The 21,405-nt window shown below is 39.1% G+C and overlaps 1 protein-coding gene across 10 annotated transcripts in view; it reads left to right on the top strand.

The window, feature by feature from the left end:
• ank1b (ankyrin 1, erythrocytic b) overlaps positions 1-21,405 on the top strand; it is a 79,757-nt gene that overhangs the window by 30,960 nt on the left and 27,392 nt on the right. For 7 of the 10 annotated variants that reach the window (XM_084934916.1, XM_084934915.1, XM_084934906.1 and 4 more), the window contains exons 2-25: positions 2,826-2,927; positions 8,471-8,569; positions 9,151-9,249; positions 9,930-10,028; positions 10,662-10,847; positions 11,097-11,195; positions 11,338-11,436; positions 11,552-11,650; positions 12,442-12,639; positions 13,036-13,134; positions 13,382-13,480; positions 13,870-13,968; positions 15,006-15,203; positions 15,489-15,587; positions 15,821-15,919; positions 16,155-16,352; positions 16,509-16,607; positions 16,809-16,907; positions 17,005-17,103; positions 18,736-18,828; positions 18,977-19,049; positions 19,231-19,251; positions 20,572-20,695; positions 20,929-20,992. In XM_084934916.1, the coding sequence (XP_084791042.1) occupies positions 2,826-2,927; positions 8,471-8,569; positions 9,151-9,249; positions 9,930-10,028; positions 10,662-10,847; positions 11,097-11,195; positions 11,338-11,436; positions 11,552-11,650; positions 12,442-12,639; positions 13,036-13,134; positions 13,382-13,480; positions 13,870-13,968; positions 15,006-15,203; positions 15,489-15,587; positions 15,821-15,919; positions 16,155-16,352; positions 16,509-16,607; positions 16,809-16,907; positions 17,005-17,103; positions 18,736-18,828; positions 18,977-19,049; positions 19,231-19,251; positions 20,572-20,695; positions 20,929-20,992 (2,643 nt within the window). The remainder of the gene's footprint in view (positions 1-2,825; positions 2,928-8,470; positions 8,570-9,150; positions 9,250-9,929; positions 10,029-10,661; positions 10,848-11,096; positions 11,196-11,337; positions 11,437-11,551; positions 11,651-12,441; positions 12,640-13,035; positions 13,135-13,381; positions 13,481-13,869; positions 13,969-15,005; positions 15,204-15,488; positions 15,588-15,820; positions 15,920-16,154; positions 16,353-16,508; positions 16,608-16,808; positions 16,908-17,004; positions 17,104-18,735; positions 18,829-18,976; positions 19,050-19,230; positions 19,252-20,571; positions 20,696-20,928; positions 20,993-21,405) is intronic. The other 3 variants (XM_084934909.1, XM_084934914.1, XM_084934911.1) reach the window with 2 other exon arrangements.

Below are 21,405 nucleotides of genomic sequence, written 5' to 3'. Positions count from 1 at the left end.
ATGAATTACAGTAGTCCAGCCTGGAAGTAATAAATGCATGAACTAGTTTTTCAGCGTCACTCTGAGACAGGATATTTCTAATTTTAGAGATGTTGCGCAAATGGAAGAAAGCAGTCTTACATATTTGTTTAATATGTGCGTTGAAGGACATGTCCTGGTCAAAAATGACTCCAAGGTTCCTCACAGCGTTACTGGAGGCCAAGGTAATGCCATCCAGAGTATGAATCTGGTTAGATACCATATTTCTAAGATTTTCAGGGCCGAGTACAATAACCTCAGTTTTATCTGAATTAAGAAGCAGAAAGTTAGCGGCCATCCAGGTCTTTATGTCTTTAAGACATTCCTGCAGTTTAACTAATTGGTGTGTGTTATCTGGCTTCATGGACAGATAGAGCTGGGTGTCATCTGCATAGCAGTGAAAATGTATGCTATGTCTTCTAATGATGCTGCCTAAGGGAAGCATGTATAATGTAAACAGAATTGGTCCTAGCACTGAACCCTGTGGAACTCCATAATTGACCTCAGTGTGTGAAGAGGACTCTCCATTTACATGCACAAATTGGAGTCTATTAGATAGATATGATACAAACCACTGCAGTGCAGTACCTGTAATACCTACAGCATGTTCTAATCGCTCTAATAGGATATTATGGTCGACAGTATCGAACGCTGCACTGAGGTCTAGCAGGACAAGCACAGAGATGAGTCCACTGTCAGAGGCCATAAGAAGATCATTTGTAACCTTCACTAAAGCTGTTTCTGTGCTGTGATGAGCTCTGAAACCTGACTGAAACTCTTCAAATAAACCATTCCTCTGCAGATGATCTGTTAGCTGTTTGACAACTACTCTTTCAAGGATTTTTGATATGAAAGGAAGGTTGGAGATTGGCCTATAATTAGCTAAGACTGCTGGGTCTAGAGATGGCTTTTTGAGTAAAGGTTTAACCACAGCCAGCTTGAAGGCCTGTGGTACATAGCCGATTATTAGAGATAGGTTGATCATATTTAAGATCGAAGAATTAATCAATGGCAGGACTTCTTTGAGCAGTTTTGTAGGAATGGGGTCTAAAAGACACGTTGATGGTTTGGAGGAAGTAATTATTGAAGTTAACTCAGAAAGATCAATTGGAGAAAAAGAGTCTAACTTAACATCAATGGTACTAAGAGTAGCTGTAGATAATATTACATCTGTGGGATGATTACACTGCTGCTTGAAAAGCTGAACTTCTCCCTGAAGACATGTAAAGGAAAAACAGCAAAGCTACAGAACCAAAATTCAGCATGCATAAATTGCCTCACAAGCTTCACAAGCTGCAGTGTGAAGTTGAAAAGAGCAACTGTAATTGTTTGTATTAGAAAAAAAACTCATCTGGAAAAACAGGTTACCACATTCTGTAAAGACAGAGTAATTATCATGTACTGTTTAAAATATCTTCTCTTCTCACTTGCCAGTTCCTAAAGATAGAATATTCATAAGAGACTCTCCATAATGTGACAGACACCTACAATGTACACAGTAGCAGCACACTGGATTGTTAAGTAGGAAGGCTCCTGTCACTGATAGTGAGTCTTTGAGGTCCTGTCTCTCAGCTCTGCTGTGCACAACTGCTGTCTAGCTCTTATGTTTATAGTAAAGAGACCAGATGAATAGATAATACAATATTATCCTTCAAATACGCAGGTAGGAAGATAAGAGTAACAGGTAACATGTATAATATTTATAGTATCGTCAAATGTATATACACAAATCACTTTCAGCGTACCAGTTAAACAATAGATTGGTGCCAAGATAGATGCCTGTGCTGACTTCAGGAAAGGGCACTTAGAGTAACGCGAACAAATCGAGCTCCTCTAAGAGTTGATGTCTTTCCTCCTTGGTATTATGTTAAAACGCAGCTGAATGCTCCAGACCTGCAAACTGACAAAACATCTGCTTTTTTACCCACTTATTTGCTAATGATCAGTCAATGAAGCGCATTCAATTAGCAGCACCTGGCTGCCACATTCCCTCTTAATTCTTATGGAAGCAGTCAAGGTGTACCTTTTCACAGGACTGCATGGAATCCTGTAAAAGTGTTATTTTTCACATGAGCTGTGAGGAGAGAAGAAAAGATGACTCAGTAACTTGAAAAGGGCAAGCATATCTTTAAGCAGTTCAGCCTAATTAAAGTACTTGGGAATAACAGCTCAAACTGGTGGTGACAAGGGTGGAGAGAGGGTCAAGAGTGCAGTACACTGCATAACATTTCTCTTTCACAGCGTTGAATCATTTCATTGTGCAGGTCAGTTGTATTACATTATTTGCTGATAAATGAAATCGGGGTGGGCGTACAAACACTGACACACAATGAGATACAAACCACAGGAGCTTTCCTGCCTGAGATCAGACAGGCAGACAGCGGAGCTTGTGATGAAGCGTGCTATGAATGCCAGCCCAATGCAGAGTGTGGGCGAAACACGAATGGAAGGAGTCTGACATTTTAAGCCTCTTACAGAGGGCAGAGAAGCAGTGAATGTGCAGTAGTATCATATTCCTGCATATTGCCCTGTGTCTTGCCTTGAAGGGTAGTTATGTTATTATAATGGATTAAGATGTGTAACCTGACTGAGGCTCTTAGTGTAACTACAACTTGATAGCAAGGATAATGTTGGAGGAACAGTTAAAATTGAAGGATCTTTGCATATTGTTGCTCTTTTTACAATTTCACAAATAAGCAATTTTGTCATCGGTCATCGCTGTTATGTGAAAGTTTTTAAATGCACAGAAACACAGTGATTTGTATTCACCTGCGTGCTCGCTTCCTCCTCTCCTCCGCCTTCTGCAGGCCGATGCAGCCACCAGCTTTCTGCGCGCAGCTCGTTCAGGGAACCTGGACAAGGCGCTCGATCACATCAAGAATGGAATCGACATCAACACAGCTAATCAAGTAAGACAGTTTCAGTCAATTCACTGGAACAGCCATCAAAAATCTGCTTACGTTTGTGCCTGTGTGTGTGTGTTTAAGAAAAAATGGCAGCCACTGGTTTCTATAAACAAAAAAGGCAAAACAGGGCTCATATCAAAATCTGTTACAACATTTAAATAAGAATTGTGGTACAAAAATGGTTACATTGCAGCATTACTCTATTTGGTTTTGCTTTTTGAAATGTAAAGAAATTAAAAATTAGCCAGAAATACATAATGGCTCAACTTATCTTGGTGACCGCACCGTATATAAATATATAAATATATAAATATACCAACACAAGTGATTTGATTAAGAGAAAAACAAAATAAAATAAACATCTGAAAACTGGGCCTAAAGAAACAAAAACAAGAAAGGGTGCTGGGCCAGTCATGCAATGGGCTGTAGGACCCAGAACTTCCCTTACTAAACTAATGAAGTAAGAAGGCTAAAATAACAAGTAAAGCCACAAAAAACAGACTACTAGCTCATCCGTTACTCCACGTGGTGTACCTAGGAGAATATGAGGAACAGAGGAGACAGGGGAGCAGGAAAGGGAAAAGGAGGCAGGAGAAAGCAAATAAAAGAGGAGGGTGTATAACAAGGTCTCAGCGCCAAGCCTTTTTCTCAGTGAGATCTTCCCTAGATCAGTCAACATGCATTCTGGAAAAATGGACAACCTATAGCAATCTATTGTCGGTACAAGTAAATTAGCTTTGACTGATCTAATAATCATACCTTTCTTTTTCCAAATCCACCATGGAGTTAGTATTGGAGTAATAAACATTTCAGTGCACTGTTAAAAGTGAAAGAGTACCACTGAACAAGAGCACATAATAGGAGCAGACCAAGCTTTATTGTTTGGTCTCTTAATGTTTCTCAGGAGAAATTTCTACCAGTGCAGTAAAGAAATTTGTGACACTTAATGTGCCCTTGCACATCTCTTGCCCTCCTGTTCATTTATTACTTGCTCTAGGGCAGCATGTTGGGAACGAGTTTTGTCTGCTTGTACTGTTTCCTTTAATCACTTCTTGCAAGATACCTTTTACAAAATATCACACCATTATACTATTTTTGGGATAAATGGGACCTGTAATTACACCATTGAGCCAAACCTTTAGGAAGATCCATCCTTGATATGATAAAACCCTGATAACTAATTTAAAAAAAAATCTTTAAACCATCATTAAAGTATTCTCAGCAAGATTATGGATAAAAGTAGAATATATACACGTGAGTGAATGGTGAAGTTTTTACACCAGGGCAAATCCTTCTAGTAAAATATACTCACTAACTACTGTCGCAGGTATACTATGCTGGTAGTAGGTTGGACTCCCTTTTGCCTGCAGAACCTTAAATATTCATGTTAGAGATTCAAAACATTGCTGGAAAGATTCCTCAGAGCCTTTAGTCCATATTGACATGATGAGCATCACACAGTTTTGAGCTTTCTGAGACTGTGAGTTATCATGCTGGATGCAGCCATCACGAGACGGTCATAAGGGGACAGACATGATCAGCAATAATACTCAGGCAGCCTGTGGTATATAATCAATCCTCAGTTATTTCTTATGAAGCCCAAAGCGTGACAAGGAAATATCCTTAACACCATCACACCACTGAAAAACGGGACAGATCACTTTTTTTACGCTGTTTACTCCAAATTCTGACCCTGCCATCTGAATATCTCAGCAGAAAATGAAACTCATCAGACCAGCCAATGTGTTTCCAATATTCCTGCACGTGCCTGTGCACGGTAGCTAACAAGAGTGGCACTGAGTGTGGTCTTTTGCCACTATACTCCATCTGCTTCAAAGTTTGACGTGTTGTAACTTCATACATGGTTCTCAGCATACACTGGCTGTAATGAGGGGCTATTTGAGTTGCTGTTGCCATCTTATAAAGTCAAAGCATACTGTCCATTCTCCCCTTACCTTTGACATCAACAACTGGATTTTCTCTTTTTCTGATCATTTTCTGCGAACCCTAAAGTTGGTTGTGTGGGAAAGTCCCAATAAATCATGTGTCTTGGTAGCTTTTCAGTCATCCAGCTAATGTTGAGTGCTTTCACGTGTCATCCAAGAGGTTTCTTCAGTTCTAAACTACGGATAAAGAGTCCGAGGTATGCAACCCCCCTTGAAAATGGTGTTGAAGGTCATTGACCCACTATTAACCTCGTAAGTCGTCACATGACGCAAGCTGTGAAAAAAAGCATTGAACATTAGCATCGCAGGGGTCAAGGTCTGAAACCTCTGCAAGACATTTTGAGCTACTAAGGTCACCTGAGGAACGCAGGATGGGTTGAAATGCAGTGAATCAGCAGTTTCTGTAATACTTAAATCAGCCAGTCTGGCACCAACAACCATGCAACATTCAAAGTCACTTCAGTTAATTTTCTTCCCGATTCTGAGCCTCTGAACTTCAGCAGGTCATCTTGACCATGTCTAAATGCACTGAGCTACTGCCTTTGCTGATTTTATATTTACATTAACGAGCAGTTGAACAGGCATACTTAATCAAGTAGCCAGTGAGTATATGTACTCAAATCTGTACTGTAAGTACTTTGCCTTGATGATTAATGTTTCATATACAGGATGACTAGCTTAAAGAATTTAATTATAAATAAAAAATGGAAAGATTGATGTAATTTCCCTACAACATATATAGGACTGTAGCTCTTTAGCACTAAACTGTAGGAAAAAAAAGGTTTTCCCTTGCTAAGAATATCAGGATTACAAAACAAGCTAAATGGATAATTGCAGTTTATTTTCATTCTATTTTGCCATTAAACAAACTGCATAGATTTTTGTCATTAGGGGAATATTTAATGCTATACCATTATTTCAGTGTTATCAGTGGAGTGCTATTTTGCAAAAAAAAGGATTTAAATATAAACCAAAAAGAAAATTAACTATTCATGACTCCTAGACCCCCCTGGGTTTCTTTCATTTTGTAAAGTAGGGTATATTAATATTTAAGTACAGTTGTGGTCAAAAGTTTACATATGCTCATCATGGTCATGAATGTCATGATAATTTGGGATTTTTAATGATTTTGTTGAACTGTTCTTTTTCCGGGGTGGAATGACTACATAACACATCTTTAATGACTAGAAAATACAAATTGGGTCCACAAGGTTGAATTTTGGAGCGGGTGGTTATAATCCACACACAGTCAGATATATATAAATATACACCCCAACTAATATTTGGTTACATTTCCCACTTTAGATAGCCATCAACAAGCTTCTGGCATAAGCCTGGCTGGATATTTGACCACTCTACTTGGAAGATGGGGTTGGTGGGGTTAATTTACAGTTGGGGAAATAATTATTTGAACCCCTGCTAAATTTGTAAGTTTGATCAATTACAAAGAAATGAACAGTGTCTAATTTTATGGTAGTTTTGTTTTACTGGAGAGAGAGAGAATACCAACCAAAAATCCAGGAAAAAAACATATTACATAAAAGTTTGTTTAGGCTGGCTGTGGCATGGGAGGACTTTTAGTGAATGACGAATGCTTTTATACATGGATAAAACACCGCTACTGAAATGTAAGTCATTTTTGACAGTTAATGTTTACTCTCAGTATGTGATGCACTACTGATGGAAGTAATGCAATTCAATTGTATTTTATATAGCACCAAATCACAACAACAGCTGCCTCAAGGTGCTTTATGTAAGGTAAAGACAATAATACAAAAGAGACAGAAAAAACCCAACAATTATAAGACCTCCTATGGTCAAGTGCTTTGGTGACAGTGGGAAGGAAAAACTCACTTTTACCAGGAAGATACCTCAAACAGAACCAGCCTTAGGGACTGGTGGCCATCTGTCGTGACCATTTGGGGTGAGGGAAGGAAGAGTAACACACAAATAAAATAACAGTGGATGTGCAGTGGATTTCACTAATCACTGTGGGTCACACTTGAAAATGAGAATTGCATCAGTACATATTACACATTACATTACACAGAGTTTGTAATTGCAGAGACAACTCCATTCATTTTGGGCATGTCATTTTCAAGCAGGAAGCTCAGAAAGCCCTTTGGTTTGCTTTGGTTTGGTAGTGTGGGGCATTTAATAAACTCTGATTTATTTCACAGGCCTGGATTGGAAGAGTTAAGTAAAAAAAAGTAAAAGAAAAGTTAGATGTCTTTGATTATGATGGTTTCCTGGTACCATATTGCCTAGAATTCTGCCATAAAATTGGCCCTATACAATGGCGTCACTTTTTTCCCTTTATATTCTTTGAAAACAAAAAATATGTCAATAAAAAATGCATACTCAGGCCAGTGTGAAATTGTCAGTCTTCAGTATTTAGAATATTTGCATTTCATCGTTATTGGCTGGTTAGCTTACAGGTGCGGTAGAGGAGCACTTGGTGATTTCATGGGCAGAAATCTCTATGCAGACCTACAGCCACACCAGAGAGCAGGATTTGACCTGGAAGCCTTGGTTGCTCAGTAGTTACTATTGTTAATAGAATCTAAAAAAAATTGGATTTAATACCCACAATTCTGATCATTTTTAAGTTATTAAATATTGTTTTTATCTTATGTTTATTTGTTTACTGTTACATTGATGTCTTTTTGCTCATGATGAAAGCAAGGGCAGACATGGTATATTTATATATGATATATATTATATGTGATTCTGTAGCAATGATCTGGCCTTGCTACAGAAATACAGACTGTTCTTGGTTTACCTGTACCTACCTAACTAATTTCCATAGCTGTTCCATTATTCGTGTGTTATGATGAAAAAAGAAAAGAAATCTCACCCTGTAGCTGCTTCAATCACATCTACACACAGCAGACATTCACACGTTACAGTGTGTGTAATTGCCTTTGATACAAAGTGTGTTTCCCATCAGAGCGCATGCTCGCAGAGATGCTCTGTTACCCATTTGAATTGAGTGACACTGCAGTATGATCAGAAGTCTGAGAGTTTGTGGATCACTGAGACTCCTGGTGGCCAGATTGTTTACTACAGGCAGACTGCATCTTCTACAAACATCAGTAATTCACTGTGCAACTAAGCTGCCACAAAAAAGACAGATAATCACAAAGAGAGACAAACCATGCTGAGATAAAACAGCTGTCTCATCAGAAAGTTCATTTTTTCAGAACTGAGCCCTCGTGCTGTCACAGTGGGTTTATCCGTTATTTTTAGAGACACTCTAACTAGACAAGTGATGTTCTGCACAGCTAGAGAAAGTGAGCATATGTTGCTGCACTCACAGGGGTATAGGAGTGAAGAATACCATTTCTATCCTCTCCTCTTGTGGCTTCCTAATTACCTGTCAATGAAGTGGGTGGAGTTAGAACCGATGGAGTACTGTATAAGCTTTGGAGTCTGATTATGTTCAGCAGCAAGTCCTACACATTATACTCAAACCACAGCATGGATAGCATATTGTTTCCTTTTCTCAAAGGTCATAAAATGCTTTCATGTCTAAGCTTTACTATTATAGCTTTGGTGGGAGTTGTTTGTGTAACTAAATCTCTCCGTTTCCTCCTTAAGAATGGTCTTAACGGGTTACACCTCGCCTCTAAAGAAGGCCACGTCAAAATGGTCTTGGAATTACTCCATTCTGGCATTGAGCTGGAAGCAACTACAAAGGTACATTTTATTTCTGTTCTCTCTGTTTCTATGTTTCCAACTTGAAGTGAGTGAACTGTGGTAACTGCCACACTTTCCCAAAACTTGTCTTATTTTACTATTTTAACTCAGGGTTTGTTTAGTTGAGTTGAGTTGTAAATATTGGGACCAATGGAAAACTACACTTACAATACAGATACACAACATTTTTTTATGTAATACTTTTGTATTTATTTATTTATTTATTTTTTGTGTCCCGTTTGGATCTTTAGCCATCAGAATTGTTGTCTTAAGGCCAAGAAAGATGCCAAGTGGATTTATTTTATACTACTTTTGTATTTAAACACAGTATAAATAGACAGTTTAAGTGTTTCTTATTTATATCAAAGGTATTTATTGATGAACAACTAAATAAACTAAAACAAAGTTTTCCTGCTTTTAGTCGGTATAGCTTTTTTAATCTTATACACACTACACAGACTAGATTTCACTGTTGAGTTCTCAGTGTAGCGATCTAGGCCATTAGGCTGTAATAATTGCCCTCTCACTCACTTTAATTTTCTTTTCTCGCCTTCTCTGTGGTTTTTTTATGTGACCTCAAGAAAGGGAACACTGCTCTCCATATCGCAGCGCTGGCAGGGCAGGAGAAGGTGGTGGCTGAGCTCGTCAACTATGGTGCCAATGTTAATGCCCAGTCACATGTGAGTCGCCCCAAGCTGTGTAGAAGGGTTGAACGTATGAGCCAAGTGTGTCGAGTGTGTGTGTATGTGCATTTGTGCGTGTTTTGTTCCTGTTGAATATGTGTCGCAGCAGCTGATAAGTCATTTCTCTGCATATTTATATATAGTATCTGTACTCATAAACATGTGTGCGTCTGTGTCCTTGGAAAGATGAGCACCTGTTTTGTATCCAGTACTTTACCCATAAAGGTAAAGGTAGGATGCTTTTAAAAACTGATACAGTTTTTTATTTTTGCAATTTTTATTCATCATTAACCTTTTAAAAAGTGCAGTACAAAATTTTCTGACACCTCTTTGCTTTAAAGACAGAACCAATTCTGCTGGATGCAGTTAATAATTAATAGGCAGGATTGTTTGGGGCATTTTGGACAAGTTACCAAACTTTAGCTGTATCAGTGTCCTCTGTCCATTCATGTAATCTAAGGCTAACTGCATAATGTTTGGATTAGGCCTCTATGAAAATAGTTATTCATGACTCAGGCTTTACCTTTGGATTGTTGTTCATAACTGCTCTAACTTTTGCATAGTAGTATACATGTGTATGCATATGTGTGTTTGTTTTCTGACATCACCACTTGCAGTATAGGTGGATGCCCATGTCTTGTGTGTTTTTTCCACAAAATGTATTTATGTTCCAACAGAAAGGGTTCAGTCCTCTCTACATGGCAGCACAGGAGAACCATTTAGAAGTGGTCAAATTTCTGCTTGAAAATGGTGCCAATCAAAGTCTCCCAACTGAGGTATGTGTCTTTCAACAGCCTGTTTATTGTTGGGTGTTTCCTGACAAACCACGCTGATGATGGGTCTTTACTATAAGAAACTGTAGGATGTGTAAAGTAGTCAACAATTGTGCCAATGCGAGAGGGTTTACCAAATGGAAACACATCAGAGGATTTTTTTGAAGTATTTTTATCTATACCTGAGTCTCTGAATCTTTATTTCCTTAATTAACAACAACAAAACTATAATTGTCAACAAACATTGCGGGATCATGTAATTACAATTAACAATAGAAAATAAATAGGAACATATTTAGTGTTTTTAATTGATAGAACAAACAGAAATTGTTGGGCAAGAGGATATAACATCTAATTCTGGAACTGCTCAAACAATGTGAAATCACATTGTCTCTAACATACCTTCTCCCTTTATTATGCCTGCTCTCATTCCATTTTGTTTTGGCCTACCTTTTCTGTCACCTATCAATGTACATACTTGAATCGGTGTGTTGCACAGTTTTCATTGTAAGAGTCCTACAAAAAAAATAGTTGCAGTCTATTTTTAGTGACAAAAAAGTGGTTCGTCCTTTAATTAACCTCCTCTTCGTCTTCTCTCCTCTCTGTTTCTCTTCTGCTCATTGTCTCCTCCCTCAGGATGGCTTCACTCCCCTTGCAGTGGCCCTACAGCAGGGCCACGAAAACGTAGTGGCACTGCTCATCAACTATGGCACCAAGGGCAAGGTCCGCCTCCCTGCCCTGCACATTGCTGCAAGAAACGATGACACGCGCACTGCTGCAGTTCTCCTGCAGAACGACCCCAACCCCGATGTTCTTAGCAAGGTATGCATTCACTGAGTATGGGTAAACTAAACTGTCAATAAGTCAGTCAAAAAGAAAAGATGTTGCATGAGCACAAAAATGCAGCTGATAAGGAAGTTCTTTCAATTAATTATACACATTTAAGGAAAATTCTGTAATCTCTTTCCTTCTTTTATCTGTAAACCTTTCACATTGTCCTTATTTAGTAAATATTTTTAAACCGTTGCTTGCTAATGCCCATTGTGTGTCTGTCTCTCTCTTTCTCTTTAGACTGGTTTCACACCTCTGCATATTGCAGCTCACTATGAAAATATGAGTGTAGCCCAGCTGCTGCTGAACAGAGGAGCGAATGTAAACTTTACCCCCAAGGTCAGTTTAATATTATAAAACAGAACGATTTGCTTTTCTATATATATATCTACATGCAGAAGCTTTTAATATAAATATAGCTGGGATATAAATTATACTATAAGCATAAAACTGACTTGATTTATTGACTTTGATTGTTTAGAATGGCATCACACCCCTTCATATAGCCTCTAGGAGGGGCAACGTAATGATGGTCAGACTATTGCTGGACAGAGGAGCACAGATTGATGCCAAAACTAAGGTACTAAGCTGCAATTTAACATCTTCTACATTTCCCAGCCTGATTTTGGAGTTGCTTAGTCTGCACTTCATGGTGTTTATTTCTTGTCTAATTTGCTTCACTTCTCTCTTTGTAGGATGAGCTAACTCCTCTCCACTGTGCAGCTAGGAATGGCCATGTTCGCATTATTGAGATCCTGCTAGAACACGGTGCTCCCATCCAGGCTAAAACCAAGGTAAGTGGATTTTGTGAAATATTGCACTATGGCTGATCTATGGAGGTATGCTCTGTGGAAAAGAGGACTGAAAGTCGTTAGAAGCAAGACGAACTACAAGCTACAAGAACCAGAGGTGGTGAAGTTAGATGAGTTCTAATACCTGGAGTCAACCATCCAAAGTAACAGACAGTGAACAAGAGAGGTGAAGAACAGAGTGCAAACAGGGTGGACAGAAGAATAGCAGCAAGAGTGAAAGGGAAGGTTTTAAAGTTGTGAGACCAGCCATGATGTTTGTTTGGAGAAAATGGTAAGTGACAAAAAGACAGGAGGCAGATACGGAGGCGGCAGAGTTGAAGATGCTTAGATTTTCATTGTCCATAACAAAAGTTTGTCTATTAGAGTGACAGCTCAGGTTCAACAGTTTGGAGACACAGTTAGAGAGGCAAGCCTGAGGTGATTTGGGCATGTGAAGAGGAGGTATAATGGATATATTGGACAATGTTGGACATAGGTTAAATATAGAGCTGCCACACAGGATGACAAGAGGAACACTCCAGAGGAAGTTCATGGATGAAGTGAAGGAGAAGTTTGGTGTGACAGATGAGCATACTACAAATAGGGTAAGATTCCTGACAGAAGGAGAAGCAATTACTATGGCTGCATGTTTCATTAATGTGGGGTCTTTTCCACATTTAGCTACTGAGAAAATCCCATGATGACTCAGTCAGCGTCAACTCTCCAACCTGCTCTGCCTCCATATGGCCTACAGTTGATCACTGGAGTCCCTATCGTATTGTTCTCTCCTACAGAACGGTCTATCCCCCATCCACATGGCAGCTCAGGGGGATCACATGGACTGTGTCAGGCAGCTACTCCAGTACAATGCTGAGATTGATGATATTACACTCGACCATTTAACTCCTCTTCATGTAGCAGCCCACTGCGGTCACCATCGCATGGCCAAAGTTCTCCTGGACAAGGGGGCCAAAGCCAATGCACGGGCTCTGGTGAGTAATCGTTTTCTTTTGAGATAATTTCTATTAAGTTACTGTGGAAGGTTTTAGGCAATGAGTGTGATCTCTATGGCATTCATACATTCTAGGATCTTATGTTAATGAGGAACTAACTGTAGCAGTAATTTGATATTCTCCGTTTCTCAAAGTTGGCATAAACTCAGCTCACATTGCTTTGTCTTCTGCCCTTAAATGAGTTATAGTTGTTGTCAGTTCAGCGAACTTCTAAATTAGTAAAAAAAAAAATCTTTGTATTAAGTCCTTTAAAAATAACTTTTTCTGTAATTTTGAGTTGAAAATGTACAACCCATTTTTAAACTGAAATGTCAAAAATTTTCAGCACTGTGATTGATTTCTGAGCTGTTTTTTTACTATTTTTTATGTTTGCAGAATGGCTTCACACCTTTGCATATTGCTTGCAAGAAGAACCACATGCGGTCTATGGACCTGCTGCTTAAGCACTCTGCTTCCTTAGAGGCTGTCACAGAGGTAGGATGGTGTGACCACGAGGGAAAGGGTCTAAAAATTAACAAATACTTATCCCGATGTGCAAGCCCTTACCCTGACAGTTGTATGGTACTTGACAGAGCTATCACAACTCTCTAAATCGCTGCCACCATCATTGATAGTAATCCACATAGGCCAGACAGAGGTGGCTAATGAGGTTAAATGTAATTTAGCCTATTTATAATGCATGAGTTTTGATGTGCTTTTCTTGTCTGTTTTTTGTTCACAGTCTGGTCTCACTCCTCTTCATGTAGCAGCTTTCATGGGGCATCTGAACATAGTGAAAAACCTGCTCCAAAGAGGGGCTTCACCCAATGCTTCCAATGTGGTGAGCACTGCTTTTGTCATCCCAGAACAGAACAAATTGAATCTGACTGAAAGGGGAATAAAGTCACTCCTTTGGAGATCTGTTTTGTGGAATGCATATTAAATAATAATTAACTACTGGATTACTGAAATTAAAAGGCCAATCTGAACCATGGCCTTTAATACTACGATAGAGGATTAAAACAAGATTTACTCTAAATTTTAAGAAATATGTGTGTTTGAACTTTGTCAGAAAGTTTTAAAACTCAAAATAAATAAATATAGAAACCTTTCATTGTTCAGTTGTTGCACATGGATGAACTGAAAATGTCAGTATACTATGGACCATTATATACACATTTGGGGTGCTATTTTGTCATTTGAGTAACTGCCTGTATTTATCTACATCAGAAAGTGGAGACTCCTCTTCATATGGCCTCCAGAGCAGGACACTGTGAAGTTGCTCAGTTCTTGCTCCAGAACTCAGCACAAGTGGATGCCAAGGCTAAGGTATGAGCTGAGTAGTAGTACTAGTAGTACTACCAATGCTTCCAAGCAGAACACGGAGGGTCAGTCTGTCCATGCCACTAAAAAAACAAGATAACAAAACACAAAACAAATATTTCTACAAGCTCCTCTGGGTGCAAAGACCGCCTTTTATCATTTGAGGAACATAGCCAGAATCAGACAAGTTTTGTCAAGCGACACTGCAGAGGTTCTTGTCCATGCATTTGTGTCTTCACGTATTGATTATTGTAATGCTCTTCTTTCTGGGCTACCAAAGAAAAGTTTTAGAGGTCTACAGATGGTGCTGGGAAAGTTGAGCACATTACCCCTGTACTGAGATCTCTTCATTGGCTACCTTGTCAGGTTCGAGCAGATTTTAAGGTCCTGCTGCTCATCTACAAGGCTTTAAACGGACTGGCACCTTCATACCTCTCCGACCTTTTACACCTTTATGTTCCATCCCGTGCTCTCCAATCTCAGGACTCTGGCCTTCTAAAGGTTCCTAGAGCCAGAAAAAAGACAATTGGAGAGCGTGCTTTTTCTTTTCGTGCCCCGTTTCTGTGGAACAACCTCCCTCAAGATATTAGGCAGGCATGCTCTGTGGAGGTTTTAAAAACTAAGTTGAAGACACATTTGTTCACCCTATCCTACAGGTCTTAATTCTGTGGCTTTTAGTTTTTAAATTCTTACTGTTTTAACTTGTATTGTGTTTTTTACTTGTATTGCTATGTATCGCTTTTATTTATTTATCTTTTTAGTTTCAAATAGCTGTACAGCACTTTGTTTGAAAGCGCTTTATAAATAAAATTATTATTATTATTACTAGGAATAGTACCTTATTCAGCACCCAAAACAAACTTACAAATGATCATGCAACAATTATCAGTCAATCACTGATCTTTTTAAGTTGTCACAAACAATGCATAAAGGCTGTTTCATGTACACAGTGGCAGGTTTTATTAGGCGTGATGTTTAATTTCCCGATGCTCAGCTGTATCTGTTTTCCAACTTGAACTAAACTCATTGTCCTCTGTGTCCAGGATGACCAGACACCTTTACACTGTGCAGCCCGTATGGGCCACAAGGAGCTTGTCAAGCTGCTCCTTGAGCACAAGGCCAGCCCTGACTCAGCTACAACTGCAGGTCACACACCTTTACACATTGCAGCACGTGAAGGACATGTCCAGACTATTCGAATATTATTGGATGCTGGAGCGGAGCAAATAAAGATGACAAAGGTAAAATCAGAATTAAGATTAAATGCTCAGTTAGTGCAGACCGCGTTTTATTGCTAACTGAACCGCTTCTGGCAAAAGATGACCGTTGAGGTTATTTGAGCTTTTAGATTCTGTTCTGTCTTATGCTAAATTAAAATAATTTTATCAGCTAAATATAAGCACAGATAACCACAAATAGTTACATATAGTAAAACCCCATATTCAGAAACATTGTGGTGTACAGATGCAACTGAATCTTTGACAAACATCTTAGTCTTTTCTTCTTCTTCTTCTTCATTTGAGTAGAAAGGTTTCACTCCCCTCCATGTGGCCTCCAAATATGGAAAGGTAGATGTGGCTGAACTCCTTCTGGAAAGAGGAGCAAACCCAAATGCAGCTGGGAAGGTGAGCCAGTCTGTACTTTTGTTGACAGGCAGTGAGGAGCAGTTCATTCTGCAAGTTTGACCCCACCCCGAGATAATTTTGCTTTCAGCTAATTGATTGATTACCATGGTATGTGTTTCATATATACATGTTTCTGTGTGGTTTTTTGCATATATGTGTGCATCTGTGGGTTATATATATGTTCATGCGTATGTGTGTGTGTGTGTGTGTGTGTGTGTGTTTGTGGTTAACAGAATGGTCTGACACCCCTTCATGTGGCCGTCCATCACAACAACCTGGATGTTGTTAGACTCCTGGTCAGCAAGGGAGGATCTGCACACAGCACTGCCCGAGTAAGATGTTCACACATATCTGTGTGCACATTAGAGGCAGGCCAGCATAACCTGCCAATCCATGACTGACAATCATACAAAACAGGCTAAATTAGAGTGATTCTCAAGCATACATTGACTTGCATAGCAAACTTTGTACTTGCAAGTGCTCTCTCACAGCAGCGTTTAAGTTTTATGCTGGAAGAATAGCAATGTCCACTTTTTTATGTCTGTTCGTCCTTGTTTCTTTCTGCAGAATGGATACACTCCCCTTCACATAGCAGCCAAGCAGAACCAGATGGAGGTGGCCAGCTGTCTTCTTCAGAATGGGGCATCACCCAATTCTGAGTCCCTCCAAGGCATCACGCCCCTACACCTGGCTTCACAGGAGGGACGGCCTGACATGGTGGCTCTGCTCATTTCCAAACAGGCCAACGTAAATCTTGGAAACAAGGTATAATATTAGAATGGAGCAAATTGATCATGTTCTAAAGAGTAAAGTTTAATTCCTGTAGCTTTATATGTGCTTTTTTAAAATTATTATTAGATTAATATACTGTCCAAACAATAGATAAACTATGATGCTCATTCCTCTGGTCGTTCTTTGTAGAATGGACTGACTCCTCTGCATCTTGTGGCCCAGGAGGGTCATGTGGGCATCGCAGACACTTTGGTCAAACAGGGGGCATCTGTTTATGCTGCTTCACGTGTAAGCTACATCATTTCCACTGAATACACATAGTCATAAAATACCATGTGTGATGAACTGAAAAGATGGCATCTTTTGTCTTTATACAGTCTTGTGCGCCAAATGACTAAGCACATATTTGCCCGATATTTAGACTGATAATTAATGGGTATCACTAAAGCAACTAAACAACAGCTTGCTGTCTTTCTCTCTTTGGCTCAGATGGGCTACACACCCCTTCACGTGGCCTGTCATTATGGCAACATCAAGATGGTGAAGTTCCTTCTGCAGCAGCAAGCTCATGTGAACGCCAAGACAAGGGTAAAATTCCTTGTCAGCACCCCCTTTTGTTTTTTATCATATTTAGTTTCTTCTTTTGTCCATCAAAACTTTTTTATCGCTTTCTTTTTTGCTGCAGATGGGCTACACCCCTCTGCACCAGGCAGCCCAGCAGGGCCACACAGATATTGTCACACTCTTGCTGAAACATGGAGCCCAACCCAATGAGATCACCTCGGTGAGAAACTTTTACTAAACCCTTCGTTGTGCAGCAGTTTTTCTGAAAGAACAAACATGTGATAACAAATAAAGAAATTGCCTTCAGTAGAATAGTTAGCACTAGATTAGATTCAGATCACAGCATATCATCATCATCATCGCTCTCTTGACTGATAAACATTCCTATCCTGTTAAATATTTCTCTGTAAACGTTTTTCCACATGCACAATGTATGCGTGTTCACTGTCAAGACTATTTTTTACTTTTTTAGTTGCCGTGACTACGTTGCAATGAAACTTTTTTTTTTTCAGTGTGTACTCTGGAGCTAGAGTTCCCCAACTAAAATTGATGTTGCATCCTATTTTGTCTATCCATTTATTTTACATCAGTATTTTAAATTTTTGATACTTTGTTCAGAGAAAATTGATTCTTTTTACATCACTACATACACCTGACAGCCCTAATTGGCTAGTTAGATTTTAAATTAAGATTTTGACAGGCACAATTTATGAAAGGCCTGAAAGATGCAGTTTAAGACCTAGTAATTAAACCGCAAAATTTAATAGCTTTTTTTTTGTCTTTCCATTCACTAGTTTTGATATATTAGAAGTTTGGACATGTGTATAACTATGGTGGATACTGTCCAGTATATGTTTGTTGCAGCCTGTAGGATATATCAGTTCACCTTTTGCCTTCATTTTTCATATTTTTTTATTTATGTTGTAGATGTGTACCGTAATTCTAAAAACTATATTTCTTATAGGACTCCATGCAGTCATGATGAACTAAGTATACCTTGTAGCTTGTAAAACAACCTTTAGCCACAACAACTTATAATGATTTGCTGTATGACTTTATAATTTACAACATTGCATTAGTTTATGGAGGTTTGCAGGCATTCGTTTATCTACAGATCTCTTATGGTCCCATCACAGCATTACAGTCAGGCTGAGGTCTGCACTTTGACACTGTGACACCTTGATTCCTTTCTTTTGCGGCCATGCTGTTGTATACCAGCCAACCTTTAGCTCTTGGACAGATGGCCTCAAATGTGACAGATTTCATGGTCAACTCAATGAATGCAAGGCGCCCAGTTTCCAAGCTGCAAAACAAACCCAAATCATCACCCGTCCAGTACCAGCATGCTTGGCAGTTGACATGAGGTATTTGATTTTGCCAAACATGGTGCTGAGCAGTATGGCCAAACATCTCCTCTTTCGCCTTGTTTGTCCAAAAACCTCTTGTGGTTTCTTCAGATGCAACTTGGCAAACTTCAGCCATACTGTCATGTTCTTTTGAAGGAGAAGAGGCTTCTTCCCGGCAACCCCATCAAATAAACCATACTTGTTGAAGCTGTCATGGATTTTAATAGTCAACATGCTAGCAGAGACCTGTAGAATCAGGGCTGTAGCTCTTGGGTTTTTTGCACTTTCTGAGAATTGTAGAGAATCTGTTGGGATGTTGACTCCTGGCAAGATTGTGGTATTTTGTCTACAAACACCTGAATGCTTTGAGATCTTCTACTTTTGTTTTTCACATGACTCTAAAATACTTCTTTTTCCCAAGAGTATATGTTTTCTACAGGAAAGAATAAAGTTCTTAAAATCTGTGGAAATGTTTTTAGTAATTTAAATTATCTGTCTCCGTGTAGAACGGCACGTCTCCCCTGGGCATTGCTAAGAGGCTTGGTTACATCTCTGTCATTGATGTGCTCAAGCTGGTAACCGAGGAGTCCGTTTCTGCGGTGAGCATGGTTCACCTAGTTACACCAGTACATGAAGAAGAAACGTTGACCCACCATGATCAGATGTTCACTGAGCGAACTCTGTTTTCCTAATTACATTCAGCTCCTTCACTGCTTGCAAATTAATTCTCACCCTGGTTCTCCACAGATCACGACAGAGAAGCATCGGATGAGTTTCCCCGAAACTGTAGATGAGATTTTGGATGTTTCAGAGGATGAAGGTAGGCTGTCTTATTTGATTATGTTAAAAGCAACAACTGTGCAGCTTTGATAATTAACTTTCAGCTCTGATTTTGGTAGAAGACGAGCGCATGGGAAGTACACTGACATGTCGAAGTACCAGCATGAATTTGACTGTATATGTCCGACTGTTTATAACACCCTTTTCCATTTGTCTTGTAGGGGTTGCCCAGCTAACGTTAGGTAGGACTGTGTCTGTATCTCTGCCTTGTCCGGTCCGGTGACTCGTAAACTTGTGCCTTCATTGCAGTTGCACTTTCTCATTTTCTCTGTGTGTCACTAAATGTCTTTCTAATCAGTTCTACTTTCGACTCCAGCCCTGTTTGTTATCCTCTATTTTCTCTGTCTTATCTTTGATCTCTCCTGTTCTCCCTCTTGTTCAGAGATTTGCTTTTTCTTTAAAAAGTCTGTTTGTCATCAGCATGTAGTCACAACATTTTCCTTTTACCAGCACATATCTGGTCATGGATCTATCATTGACAGAACTCCAGTATTTCTGTATTTAAATTTAAATGGCTCCCTTCCAGTGCAGCGTTGCTGTTCCTCCTGATTTTTACAGTGTAATTGATCCATAAACGGATAAAACACATACTGTGGCAAAGCTGTGACACTTTCCAGCAAACAGCTCCAGTTTATACAGTCATCGGCCTGCCTTAAAAATCTAGAACAATTAAACCAAATTCGAATCTTTTCAACACGTTTTGGAAGCATTTTTTGATAAATTTCCTTTTGCAGTGTGTTTTCTTGTTTTTATACTTGTTTAATTTTCTCACTTTTTACTTCTTTAACATTTTTTGCTTTGTTTTCCTGAACAGCTTATACGAATGGGTGCTAAACTGTCTGTCTTGTGAAGCGGTTTATAGTTGTTGTTATGATTATTATTTTAGTATCATTCCTACTTAATAACTAAGGTGTTTTCTCCTACACAGAAACAACCATCACCACATGTGATTTCATCTTTAATGGGCATGCTCACTAAAAAAGCTGTCACCAGGTGCCTTGCAGTTTGCTGTCCATGCAGTGTCCTAAACTGTGTTGATATTCACTGTCTTACCAATCCTCTTCTTTCACTACTTTGGTTTCCATCGGCTCTGGTTGTTGTTAGTTTGACTCCATTGCTTGGACTAAAATGTTTGGAACTGCTTTGTGGCCATTTTTTTCTGTGGTTTGGTGAAGGGATGGGAAGGATGGTGGAGTAGTAATTACAGATTTCATCTGGGGATTAAATCAAAATTGATTTTACTCGAATTTGAATAGAGTTCAAGGTTTTGAGAGCATTTCTCATAAAATACATTTTGAAACAACTTGAAATGTATTGAGATAAACTGACATTTATTGGGAAAACTTGTCCTTAATTTAAAGTTTACTCCGTATCCCCCTGGTGTCATCCTTTTCTCTCTTACTTCCTTATGTGCTCCTTGCAACCTGTTCCTTACCACTTATTTTTCTCTGTGTTCATTTTCCATGTTCTTTCTAAACATTTCTTTTACATTTTTACCACAGGAGACGAGTTGCTGGGGATGGATGGAGCTCGCTATTTGAAGCTTGATGATTTTAAGGACCAGGATGATGACTTTCTCTCCCCAAAGAAGACCCTCAGAGACTTTGAGGGCGGCATGGGCACCACGTAAGTCAGTGTGAGGTGTGATGAGGAGTCTTTATGTGAAGAATGCCTAATATGATATAATTGAAAATGAAATTTGAGCTGGCGATTAAATTACTGACATAGCTCATTTATCCTTACCTTAGATTATGAGAAGCAGCAGAGTGAGCACATATGATTTTATTAGAATTTTGATAGCGGTGTCATATTCAGCGGTGGTTTCTTGTCTTACCTTATTCCTACCTCCTCTTCGACAGTCCATATTCTCCTGCTATTCCCAGGATCCCCTGTGTGTCACCAGAGACAGTTATGCTGGATCAGGTATGCTTAGCTCGTGACTAAGAGTGGCTTTGTAAGCATTTGTTACTTTATCTTATCCTCCTGAGACCTGAGCTCTCATTTGAATACTTCTCTAATTTCTTCTAGCTATTTGGGATTAGTTGGACCTGATAAGTATATAAACTAAGCTTCCTCTTTGAATAGGAAGGCATTGATTTGTTACGTAGTTGTTACATACTTGTATGTACTCGTAAAGGGACCCTTAATTTAAGTTAACATTGCTTGACAATCACTTTCTTGTGCAGAATGAAGTTTTTAAGGTGCAAAAAAGAGGCTATAGAAGACAGATATTCAAATGGAAACATCACTAACTTATATTATTGAACCAGATTCTGACTTTTATTCATACCTCTTCCTTTATTATGGTCTTCTCTCTGCTTCATGTTTTATATCAC

Source organism: Perissodus microlepis, chromosome 7 (genome assembly GCF_051167445.1).
Source record: "Perissodus microlepis isolate ML-2025 ecotype Zambia chromosome 7, ASM5116744v1, whole genome shotgun sequence".
NCBI classification, from domain to species: Eukaryota; Metazoa; Chordata; class Actinopteri; order Cichliformes; family Cichlidae; genus Perissodus; species Perissodus microlepis.
The sequence above is the reverse complement of the archived record's forward strand: the minus strand, read 5'-3'. Positions and strand labels throughout refer to the sequence as shown.